Source organism: Botryllus schlosseri, chromosome 9 (assembly GCF_051294905.1).
Source record: "Botryllus schlosseri isolate E-star chromosome 9, Bs_hap1, whole genome shotgun sequence".
Lineage (NCBI taxonomy): Eukaryota > Metazoa > Chordata > Ascidiacea > Stolidobranchia > Styelidae > Botryllus > Botryllus schlosseri.
In genome coordinates, this window is record NC_137244.1 from 639,384 (window position 1) to 665,041 (window position 25,658).

The 25,658-nt window shown below is 39.2% G+C and overlaps 3 protein-coding genes across 4 annotated transcripts in view; 2 read left to right on the forward strand and 1 right to left on the reverse strand.

The window, feature by feature from the left end:
• Window positions 1-25,658, forward strand: part of LOC145447014 (alkaline ceramidase 2-like) — a 454,308-nt gene that overhangs the window by 171,876 nt on the left and 256,774 nt on the right. The window lies entirely within an intron of this gene.
• On the reverse strand, window positions 4,124-25,288 carry LOC145447027 (uncharacterized). Of its 2 annotated transcripts, XM_080325460.1 has the most exons (6): window positions 25,146-25,288; window positions 23,741-23,837; window positions 23,575-23,681; window positions 8,165-8,302; window positions 8,035-8,097; window positions 4,124-5,933 (listed from the first exon to the last, which is right to left on the reverse strand). In XM_080325460.1, the coding sequence occupies exons 1-6, from the start codon at window positions 25,212-25,214 to the stop codon at window positions 5,808-5,810; spliced, it is 600 nt and encodes a 199-aa protein (XP_080181586.1). In that variant the 5' UTR covers window positions 25,215-25,288; the 3' UTR covers window positions 4,124-5,807. The 2 variants fall into 2 exon arrangements, with proteins under 2 accessions (XP_080181586.1, XP_080181587.1); XM_080325461.1 differs by lacking the exon at window positions 8,165-8,302.
• The window catches only part of LOC145447026 (uncharacterized), a 185,021-nt gene continuing 179,528 nt past the window's right edge, over window positions 20,166-25,658 (forward strand). Inside the window, exon 1 of the mRNA XM_080325459.1 lies at window positions 20,166-21,566. Within this exon, the coding sequence (XP_080181585.1) occupies window positions 20,638-21,249 (612 nt within the window). The 5' untranslated portion in view covers window positions 20,166-20,637 and the 3' untranslated portion in view covers window positions 21,250-21,566. The remainder of the gene's footprint in view (window positions 21,567-25,658) is intronic.

A 25,658-nucleotide genomic window follows, 5' to 3' on the forward strand; every position in this document is an offset into this window, starting at 1 on the left:
TTTAAATAACTTGTTTTCCAAGTTATTTCACGATACAAAGCAGCTTTAATCGCCTATTAGGTGTTGGGTCAAATATTACTAATGATGACATCATATCAGCATGAAAGATGTGCAAAGGAAGTACGTAGCTAATGAAACACCACAAAGTATAGAATGCGAGATGAACCGCACATTAAAAATTATTTGGTATTGTTCGTTCATACCTATTTCATTGCTCTTAGTGACAATGCTGTGGGCTGATCACGGCTTCACAGATATCTCATCTCTACCAACGCGTGTTGCTTTGTAATACGTGTTTTCGTATGACGCGATACGACCAATGGATGTTAAAAGGCTTCCTCAGTGAAAACCACTTTCGGAAATAAACTTTTCTTTGATAAATTAACTCTTATTGTCAAGGAGCACATAATTTCAGTAGTTTAAAAAAATTAGTCCTCACTACTACTCTTGAATGATGAAAATTAAGGCTCAGATACAAGTATTCGAATAATTGTGCCCAGCCCTAAAAGTGGTTTATTAAATCACTGAAGCATAACAACGTTTCCGGCAGATCTCACTCATTGCTGTCTACTTGAAAGTTATTGTAACATAGAATGCTAAGGAAACGAGTTATTATATATTATTTCTCGCCAAAGTTGTGAAAGCAGTGAAAGTCATTCAAAATAAAGTGATTTTGCAAATAATAATACTTGAGATGATAGTTGCTGGGTACCGTAAGGACGGATGCGAAAGTACTTTATTGCATCCCAAACAACCCAGTTTCTGTTTTCGAATCCTCAAAAGTGTGTGTGGGGCTATGAGTATGTGATCGTAACTTCTGGGGGACCGCCCGCCCCAAAAGCCACCACTGTTCTTTATATATAAATGAAAGAAGCAATTGAGAGTCCTACCCACCAGCGTCGATAGGTCTGCTGAAAAATGCCTGGATTCAAAAGCATTTACTCGCACGTAAAGTATATCTGATATGAAAAGAACAGCAATAGTACGGTGCCAATCTTCATATGTTCATTGTTCATTGTGTCATAAAAACCAAATCCGTGCGACTGGGGTGTTGGCTACTGCTGTATAACTTGTTTTTGTGGTAATATTGGTAGCAAGTATAGAAACCCGTTTTACACTCTGCTCAATATCAGCGTAGCAATACTCAGACGCCGAATACATTGTCCGGTCTGACCTCGACCGTTAAGGCGTAAGCTTATATTCCCTTGCAAGTCCTCGTCGAAATTGTTGGCAAAGCGACGGAAGATATTGATTTTATGGTGTTATTATATCATGAGATTGCCCCGGTTGATACATTTGGCGAAGTTTAAAACGTCAAAATGTATTTCAGCATTGTGGAATCATACGGCCCGAGTCGTCGCTAGGTATCGTGTACATCAAGGGTCGGCAACCTACGGCCCGCGGGCCGGATTCGGCCCGCCGAGCGAAATTGTCCGGCCCGCGACGTAATAATTAGTTATCACAAGAATACGGCCCGCCGTTGTACAATGCTTTTCAATCTGCAGTGCCGCACTATAATCGAAAATGGGTATCTAATCTTGCTCTCCTGGTACATTTAACGTCACATCTGAACAAATTGAATTCGCAACTTCGGGGGAAAAACAACTGAATACATGAGATGTTGAGGCGCATTCGAAACAAATCTGCGACACGGGGAATTTCAACAGTACAAAGAAAATTATGCTCACTTTCCTATACCGGAGGAGAGAAAACCTAGTACCAACTCTATATTTGTAACTGTGATACGAAATTTAATTACTGAATATTTACTCGCTTTACCGACATTCCTTCTATACCAGGGGCGGGTAACATACGGCCCGCGAAGGGATTTTGTCAGGCCCGCGGACAGTTTTCCGTCTTACATGATAATGTGGCCCGCGGCCCCAGTCTGCCGAGATTCCCCACTACTTGCTTACTACGTTAGATTTTAGTGACTGTAGATACTGTATGTAGCGCGCGAGAGTGGAGCGTACGCGTAAGCTCGTCGAAGCGAGAATACTTGCAATATCAGCATTCACGATGTACTCAACCCTAATGTCGTTAGTGGTAATCGTGGTGTTCGTCGACTGCAATGGTCATTTACACCAGGCTATTCACAATTGAAAAAGAACGAAATAACTCATTGTCATTTTTGGACGTTTTAGTCGAAAAACATGATACCAATAAATTTGAAACATCAATCTTCCGGAAACCGACATTCACTGGCCAATACCTTCGTTGGAATTCATTTAGTCCTAGACGCAGAAAAATCAACCTCATAGGTACCCTCGTGCATAGAGCGTTGATGATATGTTCGGGTAATAAACTGAACTCAGAACTTGACAATATCCGGAAAATCTTACTTGATAACGGTTACCCTGAACATGTCATCAACCGTGGCATAGAGAGGAAGGTAACGCATTTCAATGCAGAAAAGTCAACAGAGCCTACCGAACGAACAACCAAAGATGTTTACATCCATTTACCTTGGATAGGGCCTATTTCCACCCGCTTTGAAAAGCAATTGATTTCAGCGGTCAATAAGTGTTACGACACAGTGAAGACCAACGTGATTTTCACGACAACGCAACTGCTCCCTGCAACACGTAAAGACGTGCTACCCGCACTTCAGCAAAGCAATGTAGTTTACGAATTTAAGTGTCACTGTGATTGTGGCTAAGTGGGAAGAACGTCAAAGCGCTTGCAGGAACGCATAAATCAGCATGTCCCTAGATTCATTAGAACACGCTCGGTGAAAAGCTCACCCTTAACTCACCCGCTCAAGATTGATGCGGAACAATCAAAGGCCATAAATTCTGCAATTGGCAAACACTTGTTGGATAATCCCGCCTGTGCGAAAAATTATCGAGACGACAGATTTCGCATACTCGGAAAGGGTCGCTCACACTTTCATTTGTGTGCCTTGGAGTCGACTTTTATCAAAATACACCAGCCAAGGCTGTGTCAACAAAAAGAGTTCGTGTATCATCTAAAAATAGTACATTGAACGCTCTCGTATTCGACATTTCGTGCTGGTGACGTCATATTTCGTGTTACGATTGTTGATATACGCTGTTCTTTCGAATTCTCTACTAGTTGCTGACGATTACCCCTGACGAGTGTCAGCCGAAAATATTCGGGTTCATTTCAATATGAATATACTATTCAATTGTATATTGAAGTTCTGTACCTCAAAGAAGCTGTTCAAATTTTGATTCCGTAACCGCCGAATTGTAGCACGGCACACTTCTAGGCTTTTGTAAGGCACCGCTTATGCCAGGGATTGCCGACTCAAAACGACTCGCAGCCCGCAGGACACTTTTCAAATTTCGGAGAGGACGCGGGCCGCATGAATTCCATATCGAGAGTAATTAGGCCACACAGTTGAACAATGACGCTATCTCGTCACCCACTCAACCCAAATGAATTGATATCTTGGTAAATTTGGGGTGCCGGGCCTATCGACCGCCTTGAAATGTTAATTAAGGATTGCGCCGTGTGTTGGTTGATCAGAGAGATGCAGACATGACGGCGCCTGTATGACAATGCTGTTCTCAAATCCACACTGTCTTCGTCATTATCGGCGTGAAATGGCTTTCAAGTAACATTGCTGTCGTTAAAATACATACATGAAATACGATCTATTTCTGGTATTTGTAGATAAATGGGTCAATATCGTATCGATTCAGCAATCCGGCCCGCCAAGTAGGCCTACCTAATTTTCCCATATCCGGCCCGCCGACTGGAGAAGTTGCCCGCCCCTGTTCTATACAAAATAAATTCTGAATATTCAGTACTCCATTTAATGTGAACGCCAATAGCACTGCCTGAAAATTTCAAATGGGCCTTTTTGAAATACGATGCAGTTGGATTGAATGACAAATTTCATGCAAAGAGCATATCGCTGCATGACTTTGATAAAGAGTACGTTCTTGAAATTTATCTTTATCCCAGCTTGTCCAACAATGCAAAAGACATTGCATCGATTTTTGGTAGCACGTACGCATGTGAGCGATAGATTTGAACAATAAAATTCACGAGGAGCAAGCTAAGATCACGTATTTTTGACGCCTATTTAGAATATGGTCTGATTCTTGCTTCCTCTGTCTTGTTATCAGAAGTTGAAAACCTTTCACAAAGCAAGCTGCGTCAATTGTCACATTTATTCTGCGTTGTTGAAGTGTAAATAAATACATACATGTGTTTTATGATTGGTATGATTGAGATTGCAGCAATGTAGGATAATATACCGAAGTAAGCGTAAAATATAGTATTAAGGAAAATTCCGGCCCGCCAAAAAGTTGCACACTCGAAATTTGGCCCGTGACTAGCAAAAGGTTGCCGACCCCTGGTGTACATCAATATAGGCTACCACTTTACTGAAATGCAGGATTGGAATTATCAATATGACGTCACGAGGTTCACGCTCATGTTCACACGGAACATTTCACAAAGGTTCGCGTTCACACGAACCAGAACCTTTCAGAGGTTCACACCATCCCTACCTCCTACCACATGTGGCGATATAGCGTAGTGGTAAGATCTACAATTGCAGCACAATAGGTTGCTGGTTCGATATTTTCTACACCCAAAAAGCGGGCATTTTTGCTGGCGAGTGAAACGAAGGTAGAATTGTTAAGTTTGATTTTGATGATGTGTTACATTTGACAGCAAAGCAAAAGTTACAAGAACAGACACAAAATCAACAAATCAAACATAATTTTCAGATTCAGCCCATGAATACTTTTCGGTTCCCTTAACTTTTTTCAATAAGTGAAATTGTTCACATGAAATATCAGTGAAATTATATACCACCGTCAAGATGCTCGAAACCAGTGATATATATAGTGCAGCAGTGAAGAAATCGTGCCTGCAATTGCGTGACTATCGTAATTCTGTGGAAAGAAATACGCTCATAGCGAAAATAGAGTGTATTTCCACCCATGTGCCAATCCTGTTACACACTCGTGGCAAACAAAACCTGAACCTACCTTAGAGTTATACCGCGGTGTAAATCGAGTACAACAATTTTTTCCAAATTATGCATGCACTTAGTCGGGTAGATATGACCACGATATAATTCTGAGCTACGTTATGTTTTCGTGTAACACCTTTTTCGACCCTTTGGGTGTGAATAAGTGTAAGTGTAAGCAAGTAACTCGAATTGCAAAAAATAGGCCACTTGTGCATTTTAGCGCATGGGAGAAGCAGTCCCTTTCTTGAGAAAGGACAACAAATCTGCCGAAAAGAGGATTTATGGTAGGCCTACTAAATAATAAAGAATATCGGCCTGGTCTAAGCGACCATGGTAGTCAAAAACACGATGAACCGGACAAAATCAACAAGAATATTCCTACCGCAACCTAACCCATGTTCCTGTCTTGGGAATGGCACTGGTTTCGCTCACCGCAGCGGCAGTATCTTTTAGATGCAGCCAACTCGATTAAGAGCCGAAAGCGAAGGTTAGCTGGACCAGTATAGGCTAGTGCAACCACTGAGTATCGGTGACTGCCAATTGCGGGACAGAATTACAATCTCCCCACCTTGCCTCATAGCATACCGATAGACGAGTATGCATTATCATGCAATTGTATGGTTAAGGACCTTTGTAGATTGTATCAACTCACTATAAGTTGAAGATGGTGGAGGGTGCTGGTTTGGGCTTAGATTATCTCATGTTTCTTTACAGCTTAGTCATATATTTGAGTGGGTACTGGATAACTCATAACTAAATGCACTGTGAATATAAAAAATGAAGTGCATATATTGTCAGAAGCATGATTCTTCATACAATAGGCTGTATACATCTTTCGTTGCGCGGTAGTGGATTAAACATGGTATTCTGACAGGTCTTCAGTAGCTGACGGTACCTCCATCGCTATCAATGAAGCGCTGTTGGCAGATCCTCTTCTTAAGCTGTGGCAATGGGCGCTTACCAAGACGACAGGCGTGATCTAGAACCATATAGTCGCTTATTTATTATTATATCGATGATGCAAATAGATAAAGCTACAGAACAGACTTGGACTAATTAGAGTGAAATTCCGGTATCTAATTTTAACCTAATTTGTAAAATGTTCATGTGCTCCAATTCTAACCCTTACCGAATTTCTGAAATGTTTCTGTATAGGCCTACTCATTGAATCGAATCTAATACCTGGTTTTCCTGAAAAGACATCAGGACAGATGTATCGTGTGAAACGAGCTAAGCTGCCTGCGCAGACATTTCCCATTCTCATGCTTATGAGTAGGGTTGGGCACAATAGATTCGAGCACTCGAATCTGAATGAAGTAATTATTTGAATGATTCGAGTCGAATAGCAAAAGACGATTTTTTCGAGTACTGAAATTATACGCTCCTCGCTACTGAAAGTTATTTTATCCATGAGAAATATAGTTTCGTTACTATTTTCCACTGTGGGAGCCTTGAAACCTCGATTGGCCGTATCGCAGCATATGAAACAGATGGTAAAAGCTACGACCGTTACTGGAAAAACATGTCCGAAGTCATGATCCTCCCACAACATTGTCACAAAGAGCAATGGAATCGATAGGGTCGAAGAAATATCAAAGTATCTTTAATGTGATGGATAACAGGCATTATATTCTTTGTGGTGGTACAAAGGGTACATATTTGAACTTTGACATATTGCTTTTGCAGTGACGTCATAATGAGTGATACTCGAATACTCGACACGAAGCATAATACGTGATTCAGAATCGAATCACTCAGGTACTCGATTTTTCCCAGCCCTTCTTATGAGAACAAACTGTAATTTGATATGAACTGATCTCGATTCAATGTCCAAGTTTTCGTGAATTCAGTACTTCTAATTCTAATCTAATTTGAAAAAACAACTGAAGCTGTAATTCTAATTATAGAGTAATTTGGAAAAGTATTTTGCTTAATTCTAATTCTGCTACAGAAATCCCGTGAAAATTATCAAATGAACATCAAAAATGCTGTATCGTTGGGCTCGTGGCACAGAATTCGCACGAGAAGACGGGGTCATGATTCAACATGAAACAACAATGATAAGATGCCATCATTTTCTAGCCATCATATTTATTACGGTGAAATCGTAGGCATTATCGTGAAATCAGTCCATGACACGTATTCATCGGAAGTTCGTCATGCTTGACTTGTGTCATAAGTAGGGTTGTGTTTGAATGGCAAAATTCCGGTTACATAATTTGCACGACATAGAACGATTTAAGGCAGGCCAAGACATGCAATCAGGAAACAATAATTTTTGTGTCAAAGAAATATCTCACACGGCAAAATCATTATAAGAGTCGTCTAAGGCAGAATGAGCAGCGTATTGCAACCTGACGTGGTCAGTGACTAACGGTACCTACTCAAGTAAATCAATTTACCGATACTTCTACTTCTACCCGGTAATATCGTATGCGTTACTTTCTTACCAGTCGATATTTACTGTTTGCCAAGTAGAAGTATTATGTTATTCTAATTAGAGAAAAATTGTGGCTAAGACGGAGAGATGAAGACTGTTTTCGCGGAGTACCACACTAATTTAATTTTAACAGAAGTTAATTGAATACTATGCAATTATATATTGAAGTTCTGTACCTCCAAGAAGCTCAATAATAGTTAAGTAATGTCCTGAGATGTAGAAGCACGAACCCAGCTCTCTACACCGCTCGCCAAACTCAGTTTCCAGCTCTTGAAAGTGCACGGGGGTGTATTTATGACTTTTTTTCAAAACTATACTCACTTATTCTAGTGTATTCAAAGTCAGCAAATTCTGTTCCTACTAGAAGAGGTTTTCGATTGCTTTTAAAACCATTACTTGTACTTGTACCGGAGTGATCTCACAGGACTACTTTAACCACCACTGTTTATAGCAAATGTTGGGCCTTGTCATTATGTCAAACATGCCAGCAGTTATCGGACTCAGTTGGAAGTTGCGATAGCTGGAATATAGTCTTCCACATTACCGTTGGCGATGGCTGGGGCTGCGTAGCCTACCCGTACCTCAAAACGTATGTAGGCTATTAGCCTATATTCGATTTCTTATAGGAAATGATACTTACAAATATCCAGTTAAAGAGAAACACCATCAAGACCACAATCGCTTTGGTAATATCAAGCATATCCTGAAAAGAAGAGCTTCTGAATTATTTCACTGGTTCCTTTCCAAGCATAATAACAGCGAATACCGACATAGACATATGGCGGCGACTCCAACCCACCATCACCCATCAACGCTAGAGCATAGAACGACAAAATTGACAAGCCCGCGACTATAGCAGCAAGGAGACTCTTGACAATTAGATACGGAATCAATAATCCCCAACGACCCTGTAACGAATCAGTAATATTATTCATATTGGAATGCACCGCTCATACACGGGCGTATAGCCAGAAGAAGGTGAAAGCATTTTATATGAAAAACATAATAAAATCGTAAATTAACATGAATTGGGTCACTAGTTTTCTTGATTTTTATATGGTTACACTTTCCTGAAAAATAGATATTATTCGCATAAATTACGCTGTTGAATTGAGTCGAATTGCACTCTAGGTTTGTTTACCGCCTCTGGTTTAAAAACAAGGAAAAATGACTAGATTTCGTTCAATAAAGTGCTGCTGATTTGTCATCGGTAAATATATTTTCAAATGTCACGCTTACGTCCGCGAAGGCAGATTTAAAATCTGATTTACTTTCAATCTCGAAAAGATTTGAGTGCGGCAGGGAAATCACCAGTGATTTCCGAGCGTTTACGAGAACCACAGGATACATTGCTGCAATCCGTTGTTGTGAACATCTGCTCAAGGCACTGAAAATCCCGCAAACACAGAAACCGAATTTCATATTTCTCAGAATAATACTAAATGCGCGACGACATAGTCTGCTATCGACGTTGAATGTCAACTGATTCGGACTGAAACGCCAGCATTGAAAGCGAATTACTAAACCTCGACCCACCAAATTCTCAGCACTCAAAAAGAGGACACTTGTTAGTAGTAGTTATGATCGCTCGCGAACGGCTATGGTGGCTTATGGGCGCGCTGGTGATGTGCCTGGAAACTCGTGTTGGTGATGGTACCCTTTTGACCCCCCCTTCCGCTCGTGATGTGCCATGTGTTCTTATGGGATCTCTGGTGATGGTACCCTTTCGGGTATAGGCTGCGTCGGTGATGTGCCATGAAAACTCGTGTTGGTGATGGTACCCTTTCAGACCGCCTATCGCTCATGATGTGCCATGTATTTTCACGGGATCTCTGGTGATGTGCCATTGTTTCTTAAGGGATCTCTGGTGATGTGTCATTGTTTCTTACGGGATCTCTGGTGAAGTGTCATTGTTTCTTATGGGATCTCTGGTGATACCACCCTTTCAGGTATACGTTGTGTCGATGACCTGCCGGTCTTGTGTGATAACGTTACGGGTATACGGATCTCTGGTGAAGTGGTGTTGAATATCAAGTATAGTAAACAGTGACGCCATTACTCAGTATGTATATTCAAAATTATTATATATGACCAATTTGAAGTAATCCCAACGTTTACGGTGAGTGCGACAATGATATATCGTTATTCTTATGGCTGGGTGACAAGCGGCTCTTTTGTCTTATGGCGGGGGTGGCAAGCGGCTATTGTGTCTTGTGGTCGCAGATCTCTGGTGATTCGCTGAATGAACCTTTGTTAATGTGTATATCGTAAATTATTATATATGATGTAGTTTAGTCGTGACAAATGACCGATCGTGTTCTAAGTCTTTCCTCGCTATTGATTCCTACGTAACCTGAATAGTACTTTCCGATCGGATTATTCGCACCTTGTATACCACTGTTTCGCACCTACAGAATAGTCTGCTGTTCACAGTCGCGACTTCACCGCGATAGCACAATTTTCGCACCTCGATCAGTAGAACAACACCGCGCTAACCCAGCTGTCGAATCACATAGGTCATACATTTTACGTGAAATATTGTATTGTGGTATACAAATATGCAAACTATTCTTTCAATTCAACAAGTCTAGTTAACGGATCGATTTTCAAGCTGCCGACACAGTTTTTAACACGAGTGAGTTGATATTTCTTCCCGGGTACGAGCGAGGCTTTGTTCCATTGATCCAAAACCACCTCGCCAGTATCATCCTTCAATGTAAAACTGTATAATTTCAACTCCTTCCCGGCGTCAGAATTGACCATCTTCTCCTCTCGAGAAACACAAGTAGCGGCGATCGATACGTATTCATCTTTATTTCCGTATACCGATTCACAGGTCAATAATGGGTATTCTTCAGTCGTATGTCTCGATTTTCCATGCAGAGTTACTGACGAAGCCCGTCCCAGTAATACAGCGGGTTTTCCAGTAAACTTGTCAATTTGAACCCAACCGGATTTGACCATGAGTTTTTTTCGTTTGGAGAATGCTTTCTCAATGACCCCGAACAATTCACGATTGAAACACGTGAAAGATATCTCTTCGTTATTACCGTCGATGAATATACCTTTGAGATATTGACTAACGCCACCTCTTCTGGGTGATGAGACGAATTTGACTCCGACGTGAAAATTTGAAGTTACCCTGACTTGCATAGTGTTGACGCTGTTCGATACCATATCGTTTGTTCACACCTATAGAATCAATATCAGCTATAACTCTACAAGAATCAAGAATCACAAGTACGTGCATTACACAGTTATTGTCTTTATCAACTTGAAATCAAACCCTTAACAAAAACACACATCTTATCACTTGTCAACTCTATCATGAAAACCCTCGAACCCGTATTATTAAGAAAGTTATAGTACGGTATCGGAATCCATTCGCGAGATGTACTAAAGGTAAATCCAAATAATCCAGAATGAAATATTTGGACTTGACATAGTGTGAATAGAAATAGGTTTGACAAACATGACTACCAACTTTGATCCAGTCACATTTCAAGATTACACTTTGAAACAATCCTTGAAACTTACAACTCTATTCACGACTGAGTTTTCCATTTGTCAAATAGAGTTTCAGTAAATACTATCGCGATATTTTAATGTGTTACTACGCACAATAGAATCAATCAATGAAATATCGCCCGTTGTTGTAAATATTTCTATCTTGACAACCACTTATGCATACCGCGATCGACTTGTGACGCGATGAGTTAAATCGGAATATTTCAATCCATTTGTCGAAACCTTGAACAAGCTATCAGGTTATTTTTTGTTGCAATTGAGTGAACGGGAATAGTATTACGTCTCAACATTTTAACATCTTGCCATACACAAAAGAGTAAAATACAAAAACCTTGTCAATTCAATCCGTTTGTAACTTACCCAACCAACTCAACAGTATCCTTACGAGAAGTAGACAAGACTACGCGAGTAATCACTACAATCCAAAATCCATAGCAAGTTCGGTTGTATTCATAGTCCGCCAACTCGTATTTTTTATTCAACTGTAAAAGTCGTTACTATTCTGTAACCTAAGGTAATTACTACTCGGTGCGCACAACTTGAGATTAACATATGTTTTGAGTATATGATATTTGGATGTCTGACCAACGTAGTTGAGAATTCATTTCTTACAATCGAACGCAGGCGTTATATTGAAAATTTTCACGATGTAAACATATGAATTGACACATTGATTTTGACATATGAGATTTTGTAATAGTCGATCATGACTTGGTTATTAAATTATGACATTATTAGATCAGGGTTGTGTAGAAGGTTATCACGACACCAACAAACTTTTCAGAAACATTGTTATTAACATATCGATTTGTGAAACTAGATTAACATATCTGAAATGTTTTGATTGGGAAGATTAAGCCGTGTTCGTAAAAACCACACAGCGTATTGTGGATATCAGGAAATATTTTACAAATGTAATTGTCTCCACTAACCAAGACTAAAGATGAAACAGCAATTTCCTTTGTTGAACAATAACCGGTACAATACTTTATCATCGTAATCTGTGGTGAGAATTGAAACACTTTCGTACATTACCCGGTGTCAAGATATCACACTAGGTGAATTGACATACCGCCGCTTGATTAATACCTAATCCGTTCGCACCATTTCACATACTTTGATCATTACAAAAGTAAATTGGAATATGTTGCTAGATGCATTCAGTTAGAAATGTCTGGTACACAACAATCGTAATATCAAGGAAGTACTTGCTACACTGTAATTCACTTAACGTGTTTTTGCATTGTTGTTCATTTGTAGTATTGATTGTTTTTGAACCCCCAAATAATAATTCCCGACATGAAACCAAACCGCTGAAAGTCGTTACCATCACAACGAAACAATTTGTACGATGTTTGCCAAATGTATCATATATAGTTAGGTGTACTAGTATTATTTGTCTAACACATACACCGACAATGCAATCGAAAATTTTTCCGTTGTCATTCGCTAGAGTAAATGTCATCACAATACTCTGTCACTAAAAGACGTTACTTGTATGTGATTGAATCCCTAACAATTATCTCACTAAACCGAACTCTAAAGAAATTTTACTCACTCGACGGATATGAAACAGCGTCGCTTAATCGGTCTATATCGTTTTTCTAAAGGTAAATCATATCCATCCAATAGAAAACAATTTTCACTAGCTTGGTAATGAAACCGAAGTCTTCATTCGATATTTTGTTTGTGTCAAATACTTTGCAATAAACACATTTGAGTGGTTGAGCTTTACATCATCAAGCTGTCATTTGTAAATCAAGATTTCGGTAAACTTGTAAATGTATCGTTTAACTAACCGACATTTAGTGATTGGTAAACATACCAAACGATACACATCCACCTCCGAAATACTGCATTGATCTTAATTTCCATCATCGTGATAATCGAAGTACATTTCTTTCGAATTCGTAACAACCAGCTTTTCTATGACATGATAAATTTTTGACAAGTTATGCTTAGAAGATTGGTTGTATATCACGAAAAATAATATACCACTCATATTGATACTGTTACTCCATTGATCGATATTTTCAAACGAGTAAAATTTATTACTTGAGTTTCTCCGCTTAATGTAAATGCAAACTCAGCCGTCTTTTAACATCACAAAGGCATTGATAAAAAGTAGACAATCAAACGCTACAAGTTTAACTTTTGTAGGTTGTGTATGATTACCCCACGCAACTCATTTCTTACCAAAAGTAGATGAAATATATTCATGGTACACGAAAATACTCGACATTCCCATGCTACGAACCTGTACAATGATTGGTGACGCTTTCAAAACTGTTTCGATACCTCAAGGCCTTTATTGTCTGAATGGATGGTCATGTATCTTAATAATCAAATAGTTCAACACAGAACTAGTACGAACAGAAACACCAGAGTTGTTTACACAAAAGTTTGTATGTGTACAGTATGCGAATACCATGTGCAAGTCCAGCACAATTGTGGTTTCCACCCGAGTTTAGTTAACACAATTTACGACACCGAGGTCGCGTCATCTTTCGTAAAACAACAAACCAACCAAGCCTTCAGGATATGTCCATGTAATAGCAATAAACCAGCTACTCCAACAACAGAGTACATATGTTTTTAGTTACGGTGCTGACATCTTACACACAAATCAATCTACTTTGCTAACGAAAAGTGCTGAGTCATCACATGATTGCCCTCACAACAAAACAGCTAGAAGATATTATCATACAAAAATATTCCTAACCCTTTGAGCACCTGTGACAAATCATACAACGAATATGTTTTGTGTGTCGAATTGTTGTTCAGTGTCAAGTCTACCTGTTGAAACGTACATTAAAACAACACAGTCACAATTCAATTAAAACCACGAATCTATTTTCATTTCCTCACAAACTGTCACATACAGAAAAATAAATTTTATTCCGCCAAAACATACTTGTAACCAATCGCTTTCATTAAACACACAACACCATAAAAGTATTTACTTTCTACAACATAGACATTCCGATGTAGTCAAGAAATATTTTTATTAATCAAAATCATCGACTTCTGTTTACGGCGTTAGTGTGTGCATGTCATATATGTGGGATCCGTATTAAAATGGACACGACGCGACTGAATGTGAGGAGATAGAAGTCTATCGCATAGATTTACATGTGGTCTTCGCTACGGTTTCAAAAAACTAATCATCTCTTTTGCATTGATCGAGACCGAGCAAGTTAGTTAATGGCCATGATTGTGTTTGTCATATGCGAATGATAGGGTTACTGTCAAATCTACATACAACAACCTTCTGGCACTCATAATAGCAATTTCATTCTCTCCTTTCGTAATTGTAAACACACGACAAGTATATTGTACAACTCGACAGCTACGTTTAACAACACCAACGACACTAAACATACGATACCTACCCAAGTAAAATTACCATTTTCACCTGGAGGTCAGTCGTTACCTGAGTAAAAATACCATCATTCTTTGGAGATTTATCGTTTAATCAGAGTAACAAAACATTTTCACTTGGGGGTCTATCGTTTCCAAGAGTAACAAGCCCCCTTTCCTTTGGAAATCTATTTTTCCCTGGGTAACAAACCTTTTTCACTTGCAAATATATTTTTCCCCCCAGGTAACAAACCTTTTTCGCTTGGAAATATATTTTTTCCTTGAGCAACAGACCATTTTTACTTGGAAATATATTTTTTCCTTGAGCAACAGACCATTTTCACTTGGAAATATATTTTTTCCCTGAGCAACAAACCATTTCACTCGGCGGGTCGTCGTTTACCTGAGTAAAATATCATTTTTCTTTGGAGATCTGGCGTTTACCCATTGTAACAATGAATCTCACACGAGTACAGCCCTTCTACGGGTTCACACCTTGATTTTGCAAGATTGTTCGGATTCTCAGGTAGACTTGTATCGTGATCCAGACTTCGACATAATCGTGTTGCGTAACTCACTCAATCCCTCCACGTATTGGTCGTCCTAACCTGCAAACTTTTTTGCCGAGACCGCAGTGTTTCACCTGATTTTATGTATTTGGCGATCACCATCGTTATCAATCTTTCACGCGATGAATATGTCGGATGTCGCTACTCCCACATAACGACTCCAGCTAAACATCGTGAGCAGTGACTCCGGATTGAAATCGTAAACAGGGACTCTGTGTGTGTGTGAATCTCGAGTTCGAATACGATTAGATAATGTAATCCAAGGTGTGTCTCTGCGGGTTGAAGACTGATTTCTTGTTAACCACTCCGCAAGAGGGTGCTGTCTCGTAATTCTACATGTCGTTATAAAACGTGGTTGGAAACTTTTGGTCTAGTTGATCCAGCTACGTATTGAAACGGTGCACTCACGCAGACCACTGAGAAAACGTTGTCGTTACCTGACTATATCCACGAGTAATCATGGGACTACGCGTAACGTTCCATAGATTCCTCTGGCCCCACACCGTGGTTTTACGACACAGACAAGATGCAGCGGTGGAAATATTGAAAATGAAAAACGATACCTTGGTGACATTTGATTTGGATTTTACACCTGATGAACCATACATTCGATTGGTACATTGGGATGACAACTCTATCGTCGAGGTCGAGGGAAAAGAAATGTACAGATTTGTTGGTGTTGTGGATATTCAGCGAAAATCAGGGTATATGGTTGTGTATGGTTCGCATATTTGACTGAGAATATATCGGTATGCAAAATGCACTGTCCATTGTGTCAAGACGTGTGTCATCTATGCCCACATTGAATGTACAGAGTCGTCGCATGATGAGACTTGAGAACATGAATTTGTTTTCCGTGATGTTTGTACACCGACACATTGTATGTACACCTGGTTTACGCGAATACTTGTGAACAATCGTGACGTACTTGATGTGATGGTGTATGCATTGGTATTTTTCATGGAGACAAAACACGGTCTGTAACATGTTTACTTGAATATCGGTCGTTGGGTCATGAGTGAATATCCGGATCCGGCCCCCACACTTTCTCATATTGGTGATCCGGTTTCAGCTGACTGGAGCGACATGTATTGACCAGTAAAGACACAATATAGTACACAGACCCGAGGAAACTCACAAGTAACCCGATGTTGTCAGCGCGATGGGGAACATAAATTCATCCGTTTTCCGAACACCATTATCCGTGTATCAACCAGTTACCAAAGTCGAGGAGGTGTTTTATTCAGACATTTTTACTCTGGAAAATCCAAAGCACAAACCCGGACATCACGGACATATCGGAAACCCCTTTATTCACCAATTCCGAAAACATACATGTCGATGTACAACAGCACATTGTTATTGTATGTGAGTAACCAATGATTTTGATGGGATGCATCAGAGCAAGTGAATATTTGATTAGACAAATGTATCGGAGTCGTTGTTGGTGTATATTTTGTCGCTGTCTGTTGTAACAATATACAAAAAATATCAAATTGACCGGTGTGGTTGTCAGTTTTCAAAACGAAAAGGGTATTGTTACCCAGGGAAAAGATAGATTTCCAAGTGAAAACGGTATTGGTACTCAGGTAAACGACAGATTTCCAAGTGAAAATGTATTGTTACAATGGGTAAACGCCAGATCTCCAAAGAAAAATGATATTTTACTCAGGTAAACGACGACCCGCCGAGTGAAATGGTTTGTTGCTCAGGGAAAAAATATATTTCCAAGTGAAAATGGTCTGTTGCTCAAGGAAAAAATATATTTCCAAGTAAAAATGGTCTGTTGCTCAAGGAAAAAATATATTTCCAAGCGAAAAAGGTTTGTTACCTGGGGGGAAAAATATATTTGCAAGTGAAAAAGGTTTGTTACCCAGGGAAAAATAGATTTCCAAAGGAAAGGGGGCTTGTTACTCTTGGAAACGATAGACCCCCAAGTGAAAATGTTTTGTTACTCTGATTAAACGATAAATCTCCAAAGAATAATGGTATTTTTACTCAGGTAACGACTGACCTCCAGGTGAAAATGGTAATTTTACTTGGGTAGGTATCGTATGTTTAGTGTCGTTGGTGTTGTTAAACGTAGCTGTCGAGTTGTACAATATACTTGTCGTGTGTTTACAATTACGAAAGGAGAGAATGAAATTGCTATTATGAGTGCCAGAAGGTTGTTGTATGTAGATTTGACAGTAACCCTATCATTCGCATATGACAAACACAATCATGGCCATTAACTAACTTGCTCGGTCTCGATCAATGCAAAAGAGATGATTAGTTTTTTGAAACCGTAGCGAAGACCACATGTAAATCTATGCGATAGACTTCTATCTCCTCACATTCAGTCGCGTCGTGTCCATTTTAATACGGATCCCACATATATGACATGCACACACTAACGCCGTAAACAGAAGTCGATGATTTTGATTAATAAAAATATTTCTTGACTACATCGGAATGTCTATGTTGTAGAAAGTAAATACTTTTATGGTGTTGTGTGTTTAATGAAAGCGATTGGTTACAAGTATGTTTTGGCGGAATAAAATTTATTTTTCTGTATGTGACAGTTTGTGAGGAAATGAAAATAGATTCGTGGTTTTAATTGAATTGTGACTGTGTTGTTTTAATGTACGTTTCAACAGGTAGACTTGACACTGAACAACAATTCGACACACAAAACATATTCGTTGTATGATTTGTCACAGGTGCTCAAAGGGTTAGGAATATTTTTGTATGATAATATCTTCTAGCTGTTTTGTTGTGAGGGCAATCATGTGATGACTCAGCACTTTTCGTTAGCAAAGTAGATTGATTTGTGTGTAAGATGTCAGCACCGTAACTAAAAACATATGTACTCTGTTGTTGGAGTAGCTGGTTTATTGCTATTACATGGACATATCCTGAAGGCTTGGTTGGTTTGTTGTTTTACGAAAGATGACGCGACCTCGGTGTCGTAAATTGTGTTAACTAAACTCGGGTGGAAACCACAATTGTGCTGGACTTGCACATGGTATTCGCATACTGTACACATACAAACTTTTGTGTAAACAACTCTGGTGTTTCTGTTCGTACTAGTTCTGTGTTGAACTATTTGATTATTAAGATACATGACCATCCATTCAGACAATAAAGGCCTTGAGGTATCGAAACAGTTTTGAAAGCGTCACCAATCATTGTACAGGTTCGTAGCATGGGAATGTCGAGTATTTTCGTGTACCATGAATATATTTCATCTACTTTTGGTAAGAAATGAGTTGCGTGGGGTAATCATACACAACCTACAAAAGTTAAACTTGTAGCGTTTGATTGTCTACTTTTTATCAATGCCTTTGTGATGTTAAAAGACGGCTGAGTTTGCATTTACATTAAGCGGAGAAACTCAAGTAATAAATTTTACTCGTTTGAAAATATCGATCAATGGAGTAACAGTATCAATATGAGTGGTATATTATTTTTCGTGATATACAACCAATCTTCTAAGCATAACTTGTCAAAAATTTATCATGTCATAGAAAAGCTGGTTGTTACGAATTCGAAAGAAATGTACTTCGATTATCACGATGATGGAAATTAAGATCAATGCAGTATTTCGGAGGTGGATGTGTATCGTTTGGTATGTTTACCAATCACTAAATGTCGGTTAGTTAAACGATACATTTACAAGTTTACCGAAATCTTGATTTACAAATGACAGCTTGATGATGTAAAGCTCAACCACTCAAATGTGTTTATTGCAAAGTATTTGACACAAACAAAATATCGAATGAAGACTTCGGTTTCATTACCAAGCTAGTGAAAATTGTTTTCTATTGGATGGATATGATTTACCTTTAGAAAAACGATATAGACCGATTAAGCGACGCTGTTTCATATCCGTCGAGTGAGTAAAATTTCTTTAGAGTTCGGTTTAGTGAGATAATTGTTAGGGATTCAATCACATACAAGTAACGTCTTTTAGTGACAGAGTATTGTGATGACATTTACTCTAGCGAATGACAACGGAAAAATTTTCGATTGCATTGTCGGTGTATGTGTTAGACAAATAATACTAGTACACCTAACTATATATGATACATTTGGCAAACATCGTACAAATTGTTTCGTTGTGATGGTAACGACTTTCAGCGGTTTGGTTTCATGTCGGGAATTATTATTTGGGGGTTCAAAAACAATCAATACTACAAATGAACAACAATGCAAAAACACGTTAAGTGAATTACAGTGTAGCAAGTACTTCCTTGATATTACGATTGTTGTGTACCAGACATTTCTAACTGAATGCATCTAGCAACATATTCCAATTTACTTTTGTAATGATCAAAGTATGTGAAATGGTGCGAACGGATTAGGTATTAATCAAGCGGCGGTATGTCAATTCACCTAGTGTGATATCTTGACACCGGGTAATGTACGAAAGTGTTTCAATTCTCACCACAGATTACGATGATAAAGTATTGTACCGGTTATTGTTCAACAAAGGAAATTGCTGTTTCATCTTTAGTCTTGGTTAGTGGAGACAATTACATTTGTAAAATATTTCCTGATATCCACAATACGCTGTGTGGTTTTTACGAACACGGCTTAATCTTCCCAATCAAAACATTTCAGATATGTTAATCTAGTTTCACAAATCGATATGTTAATAACAATGTTTCTGAAAAGTTTGTTGGTGTCGTGATAACCTTCTACACAACCCTGATCTAATAATGTCATAATTTAATAACCAAGTCATGATCGACTATTACAAAATCTCATATGTCAAAATCAATGTGTCAATTCATATGTTTACATCGTGAAAATTTTCAATATAACGCCTGCGTTCGATTGTAAGAAATGAATTCTCAACTACGTTGGTCAGACATCCAAATATCATATACTCAAAACATATGTTAATCTCAAGTTGTGCGCACCGAGTAGTAATTACCTTAGGTTACAGAATAGTAACGACTTTTACAGTTGAATAAAAAATACGAGTTGGCGGACTATGAATACAACCGAACTTGCTATGGATTTTGGATTGTAGTGATTACTCGCGTAGTCTTGTCTACTTCTCGTAAGGATACTGTTGAGTTGGTTGGGTAAGTTACAAACGGATTGAATTGACAAGGTTTTTGTATTTTACTCTTTTGTGTATGGCAAGATGTTAAAATGTTGAGACGTAATACTATTCCCGTTCACTCAATTGCAACAAAAAATAACCTGATAGCTTGTTCAAGGTTTCGACAAATGGATTGAAATATTCCGATTTAACTCATCGCGTCACAAGTCGATCGCGGTATGCATAAGTGGTTGTCAAGATAGAAATATTTACAACAACGGGCGATATTTCATTGATTGATTCTATTGTGCGTAGTAACACATTAAAATATCGCGATAGTATTTACTGAAACTCTATTTGACAAATGGAAAACTCAGTCGTGAATAGAGTTGTAAGTTTCAAGGATTGTTTCAAAGTGTAATCTTGAAATGTGACTGGATCAAAGTTGGTAGTCATGTTTGTCAAACCTATTTCTATTCACACTATGTCAAGTCCAAATATTTCATTCTGGATTATTTGGATTTACCTTTAGTACATCTCGCGAATGGATTCCGATACCGTACTATAACTTTCTTAATAATACGGGTTCGAGGGTTTTCATGATAGAGTTGACAAGTGATAAGATGTGTGTTTCTGTTAAGGGTTTGATTTCAAGTTGATAAAGACAATAACTGTGTAATGCACGTACTTGTGATTCTTGATTCTTGTAGAGTTATAGCTGATATTGATTCTATAGGTGTGAACAAACGATATGGTATCGAACAGCGTCAACACTATGCAAGTCAGGGTAACTTCAAATTTTCACGTCGGAGTCAAATTCGTCTCATCACCCAGAAGAGGTGGCGTTAGTCAATATCTCAAAGGTATATTCATCGACGGTAATAACGAAGAGATATCTTTCACGTGTTTCAATCGTGAATTGTTCGGGGTCATTGAGAAAGCATTCTCCAAACGAAAAAAACTCATGGTCAAATCCGGTTGGGTTCAAATTGACAAGTTTACTGGAAAACCCGCTGTATTACTGGGACGGGCTTCGTCAGTAACTCTGCATGGAAAATCGAGACATACGACTGAAGAATACCCATTATTGACCTGTGAATCGGTATACGGAAATAAAGATGAATACGTATCGATCGCCGCTACTTGTGTTTCTCGAGAGGAGAAGATGGTCAATTCTGACGCCGGGAAGGAGTTGAAATTATACAGTTTTACATTGAAGGATGATACTGGCGAGGTGGTTTTGGATCAATGGAACAAAGCCTCGCTCGTACCCGGGAAGAAATATCAACTCACTCGTGTTAAAAACTGTGTCGGCAGCTTGAAAATCGATCCGTTAACTAGACTTGTTGAATTGAAAGAATAGTTTGCATATTTGTATACCACAATACAATATTTCACGTAAAATGTATGACCTATGTGATTCGACAACTGGGTTAGCGCGGTGTTGTTCTACTGATCGAGGTGCGAAAATTGTGCTATCGCGGTGAAGTCGCGACTGTGAACAGCAGACTATTCTGTAGGTGCGAAACAGTGGTATACAAGGTGCGAATAATCCGATCGGAAAGTACTATTCAGGTTACGTAGGAATCAATAGCGAGGAAAGACTTAGAACACGATCGGTCATTTGTCACGACTAAACTACATCATATATAATAATTTACGATATACACATTAACAAAGGTTCATTCAGCGAATCACCAGAGATCTGCGACCACAAGACACAATAGCCGCTTGCCACCCCCGCCATAAGACAAAAGAGCCGCTTGTCACCCCGCCATAAGAATAACGATATATCATCGTCGCACTCACCGTAAACGTTGGGATTACTTCAAATTGGTCATATATAATAATTTTGAATATACATACTGAGTAATGGCGTCACTGTTTACTATACTTGATATTCAACACCACTTCACCAGAGATCCGTATACCCGTAACGTTATCACACAAGACCGGCAGGTCATCGACACAACGTATACCTGAAAGGGTGGTATCACCAGAGATCCCATAAGAAACAATGACACTTCACCAGAGATCCCGTAAGAAACAATGACACATCACCAGAGATCCCTTAAGAAACAATGGCACATCACCAGAGATCCCGTGAAAATACATGGCACATCATGAGCGATAGGCGGTCTGAAAGGGTACCATCACCAACACGAGTTTTCATGGCACATCACCGACGCAGCCTATACCCGAAAGGGTACCATCACCAGAGATCCCATAAGAACACATGGCACATCACGAGCGGAAGGGGGGGTCAAAAGGGTACCATCACCAACACGAGTTTCCAGGCACATCACCAGCGCGCCCATAAGCCACCATAGCCGTTCGCGAGCGATCATAACTACTACTCTTGTTCTTGCCGGCAAGCTAAACAAGACCAGATTCGTTTCGTCCGAGTTTAATGATGCGTTACATTTCCTTGGTGGTTGTAATTATAAATGTTACAAAACAAAGCAAAGCATATGTTACAAAAACAGACATAAAAATAACAGTAAATCATATCTAATTTTTTGATGCTTGAAAGTGATGCAAGTAATAGGTCTTTGAAGTTCGAGCATGCGCCAGGAAAATTACGACAAATCCTCACATGTAAAGAGGTCCTAATGTTACATAAAACGTCGAAGTTGTTTGTAATGATAATCAAGAAGGTATAACGCTGGCAATTTGTTGGAAAACCAATTTTAAACCAGCAATTCAGCATTTGCAGCATGATTTATAGAAATATAGATAGAAGGTTTCGCCAAAAAGCCATGTTGAACGTATAATCGAAAAAAAATCAAACTCCCGCACCCTAAATCCTCCAATTAGGAGGCCCGAGCTCGGAGGGACCCAAAATTACTTCTCAAATCAACATAAATTATAGATTATTTTGCAGTAGACTTTATATAACATCAAAATTATCTTCCCAGTACGCGCGATTCACGGTACTTGAATGTCCACTTTTAAATATGGGTGCACTCAGCGACCCGAGAAAAAAATACACATCATTTAGAATAAAAAGTTTCATTACAGCGCCGTTCATCACCGCTCCACGACACACCAAAACTTCTGAAGCTTCAGCCACCAATAAACCAATCATGATGACCATGCCACGACCATTAAACCTTGATCGAAAGTGACCGCCGCATGTTTAGGCCTACCGTAGGCGCGGAATAGTCCTGAGCTTGCTATCTGAAGTCACCACCTCCCTCATCTCTGACAATAAACCTGATCACGTGGACTGGGAGAGGATGAAAAATTAATAGTACTATCTGCAATTACCAATATTATAGACAAAATTCCACCGTGAATATGAAGTTTTTTCGCGCTGTTCGCGACTATATTCACTTACACGTATAGCCCCTATAACAGTAAAACCTGCCTTACTGATAGAAGTTTGGTTTGTGATCTTATGGGAGAGCCAAGACCATGTTTTAGGGAGTGGCGGGGGCTGACGAAGTACTGTTTCGCTCCTGTTGAACGTCATCGGAGGACAATTCCCTTTTAATGAAAAGGAGGACAAATCCTCCTAGAAGAAGACATATGGTATGCGCAGGGATAGGTAGAACTAGAATAGTTCTAGATATCCCTGGGTATGCCTACTAAACCAAGCAATGTGGCATGACCAGCTGCAGCTAACGATCACCAAACTGGGCTAGATCAAATCCAGGCACAATATCAGTGATTATATGAAACCCACCAACTCTATTCCGATCATGCACATGCCGGAGAGCAATGCGATGAATAATGATCCGAAGGCGACGACACATATCGCTCCATACATACTTGATCCGAGATGCACTACTTCTGTAGAATTGACGAGCACAGTTTTCAAATAGTCTAGCAAGCTCGAAATTCTTACTCACGGCTCAGTGGATTGCTTGGAAGGTGATGCATGGTCTCAAACAGGCCAGGGTGCCATACGAACGGGATGCCCATCAAAAACAACCCGACAAACATCAACTGCAAAGAAGATTAATATTAAAAGATATCAATCGTTATTTGCTTAAGACTTTGGTCACAGTCAAGCAGATCTTATGCACTTATACAGTCGACTATCCGCTTAATTCGGATACCGGATAACCCAGATTTAGGCCAAACTGCTTGGGAACGGAACAAAAACGTTAAAGACTTCGTTTAATTCGGACATAGGTCCGCAATTCCGATATATATGACACAATAAATACTACGCCATTCGTCTTACCACGAGATGAGTGATTATACAGTCAAACAAATTCGGCCGAGAATGATCTCATGTGAGGCCGTGCCGCTTTTATTTCGGTAAAATTGCGTCCATCTCTCAGCCTTTGGAGAATTACTGCACCATTTAAAACCTATATACGTGTGTTTTACATGGTAATAAAGTAAATAGTATATTAAGTAGCCGTTGGATCGTTTGGAATCGAAGTCGCAAAATTCGGAAAAAACCATTTCCACGCTTAATTCGGCCAAAAGTATTTACCTTTGCAAGAGATCATCAACATCGATCGCCATGGAAATATCGTTTATGAAATTTGCACGATCAGAAATAGACGTGTTGCGATGCAAGTATAAAACTAACATTGAATATACTGCCCCAAATGTATAGGGTGCAATAAAGCAGCTGAAATGCACAACGGCCGCTGTCATATAGATTAGATTTGGTGTTATATTGTATGTTGATTTGTGTGCGGAAGAGATGAGATCATTTTGCGATCTCAGAATCCGAATGCGATCTGATAGAAATAATGACTAAGCTTCTGAATCCTACTACGCGAACTTGTCAACTTTAAGATCTGAAAATATTCCAAAGCTATACTGAATGTTCAAATTCATTCCTCTGTTTTCGCGAACATTGCTTATTTCTGAGGAGCGTATCGGTACGAGTATCAATTTCATCAAATCATAAAGCACAAGACTGCGGCATCAAGAAAAGATAGGTAGCCTATGTATTGACCTGACTTGTAGCAGTCTTTGAAATCAGACACCCACCTGGGCCTAGGTGATGTAAAGAGGAGGCATGCACACTGGATGAAAGTAAAAAAGATAACATGAAGGGACAAGGGTATCTCTCAGGGCGGTGGTAAAGTCTAAATTTATGACAGCTAAAGATGCCGTAACTGATTTACAACGTCTGAAGCAAAATCTGAGAATAACCAACGTTTAACGACGTAAATTCCGAAATCATCGTACGTTTCGAAAATAGAGCAATATCCGCTCCAGTACAATCCAAATCTTAATTTTATTCAACGGCGCGCAGTCGAAAACTGTTTATCGTGCAACAAAACTCACCAACGTCGTGTACGTGGCAGAGATAGCCCACGACTTGATATCAAAAGTCTTTGGACATAACGACGGCATATCTTTGATCTCTAATGCAAGTGTTGAAATAAACAGCTAAACAACTGTTCAAAATAAAGAAGCGGCGTTAGACGTAGCAGGGCACACTGGTACTTCCACAGTCTACATGGAGTTATATTGGTACCGTCATCTGGGCTAGGCAGAATGGAGTATGTGAGTGATTCAATTCCGAACCTTATATTGGGCTTCCACGCGAGTATCAAGATCGTATGACATCACAACAGTATGAATGACGTGAAAATTCAAATATTTACCGTTATGTGACCCAGAAATATATCGCCAGCACTACATTACATTGAAGTTGATTTGGTCTTTTTCAAGAACACCTATCTCATTACACTCGATGACAATGCTGTGGATTAATCTCGCGTTCACAGATATGTCATTCCAAGTAACGAGCGTGACTTTTTACTACGTGCTGCGTATATATACTGTGATACGATC

Excerpts from the sequence above, each read along its gene's own strand:
- LOC145447027 (XM_080325460.1), bottom strand. The coding sequence starts at position 25,214 with ATGCCGTCGTTATGTCCAAAGACTTTTGATATCAAGTCGTGGGCTATC. Across the intron at positions 23,682-23,740 it reads TCCAAGCAATCCACTGAGCC|AAGTAGTGCATCTCGGATCA; the intron begins GTGAGTAAGAAT and ends TCAATTCTACAG. Across the intron at positions 8,098-8,164 it reads AGTCGCCGCCATATGTCTAT|GATATGCTTGATATTACCAA; the intron begins GTCGGTATTCGC and ends TCTTCTTTTCAG.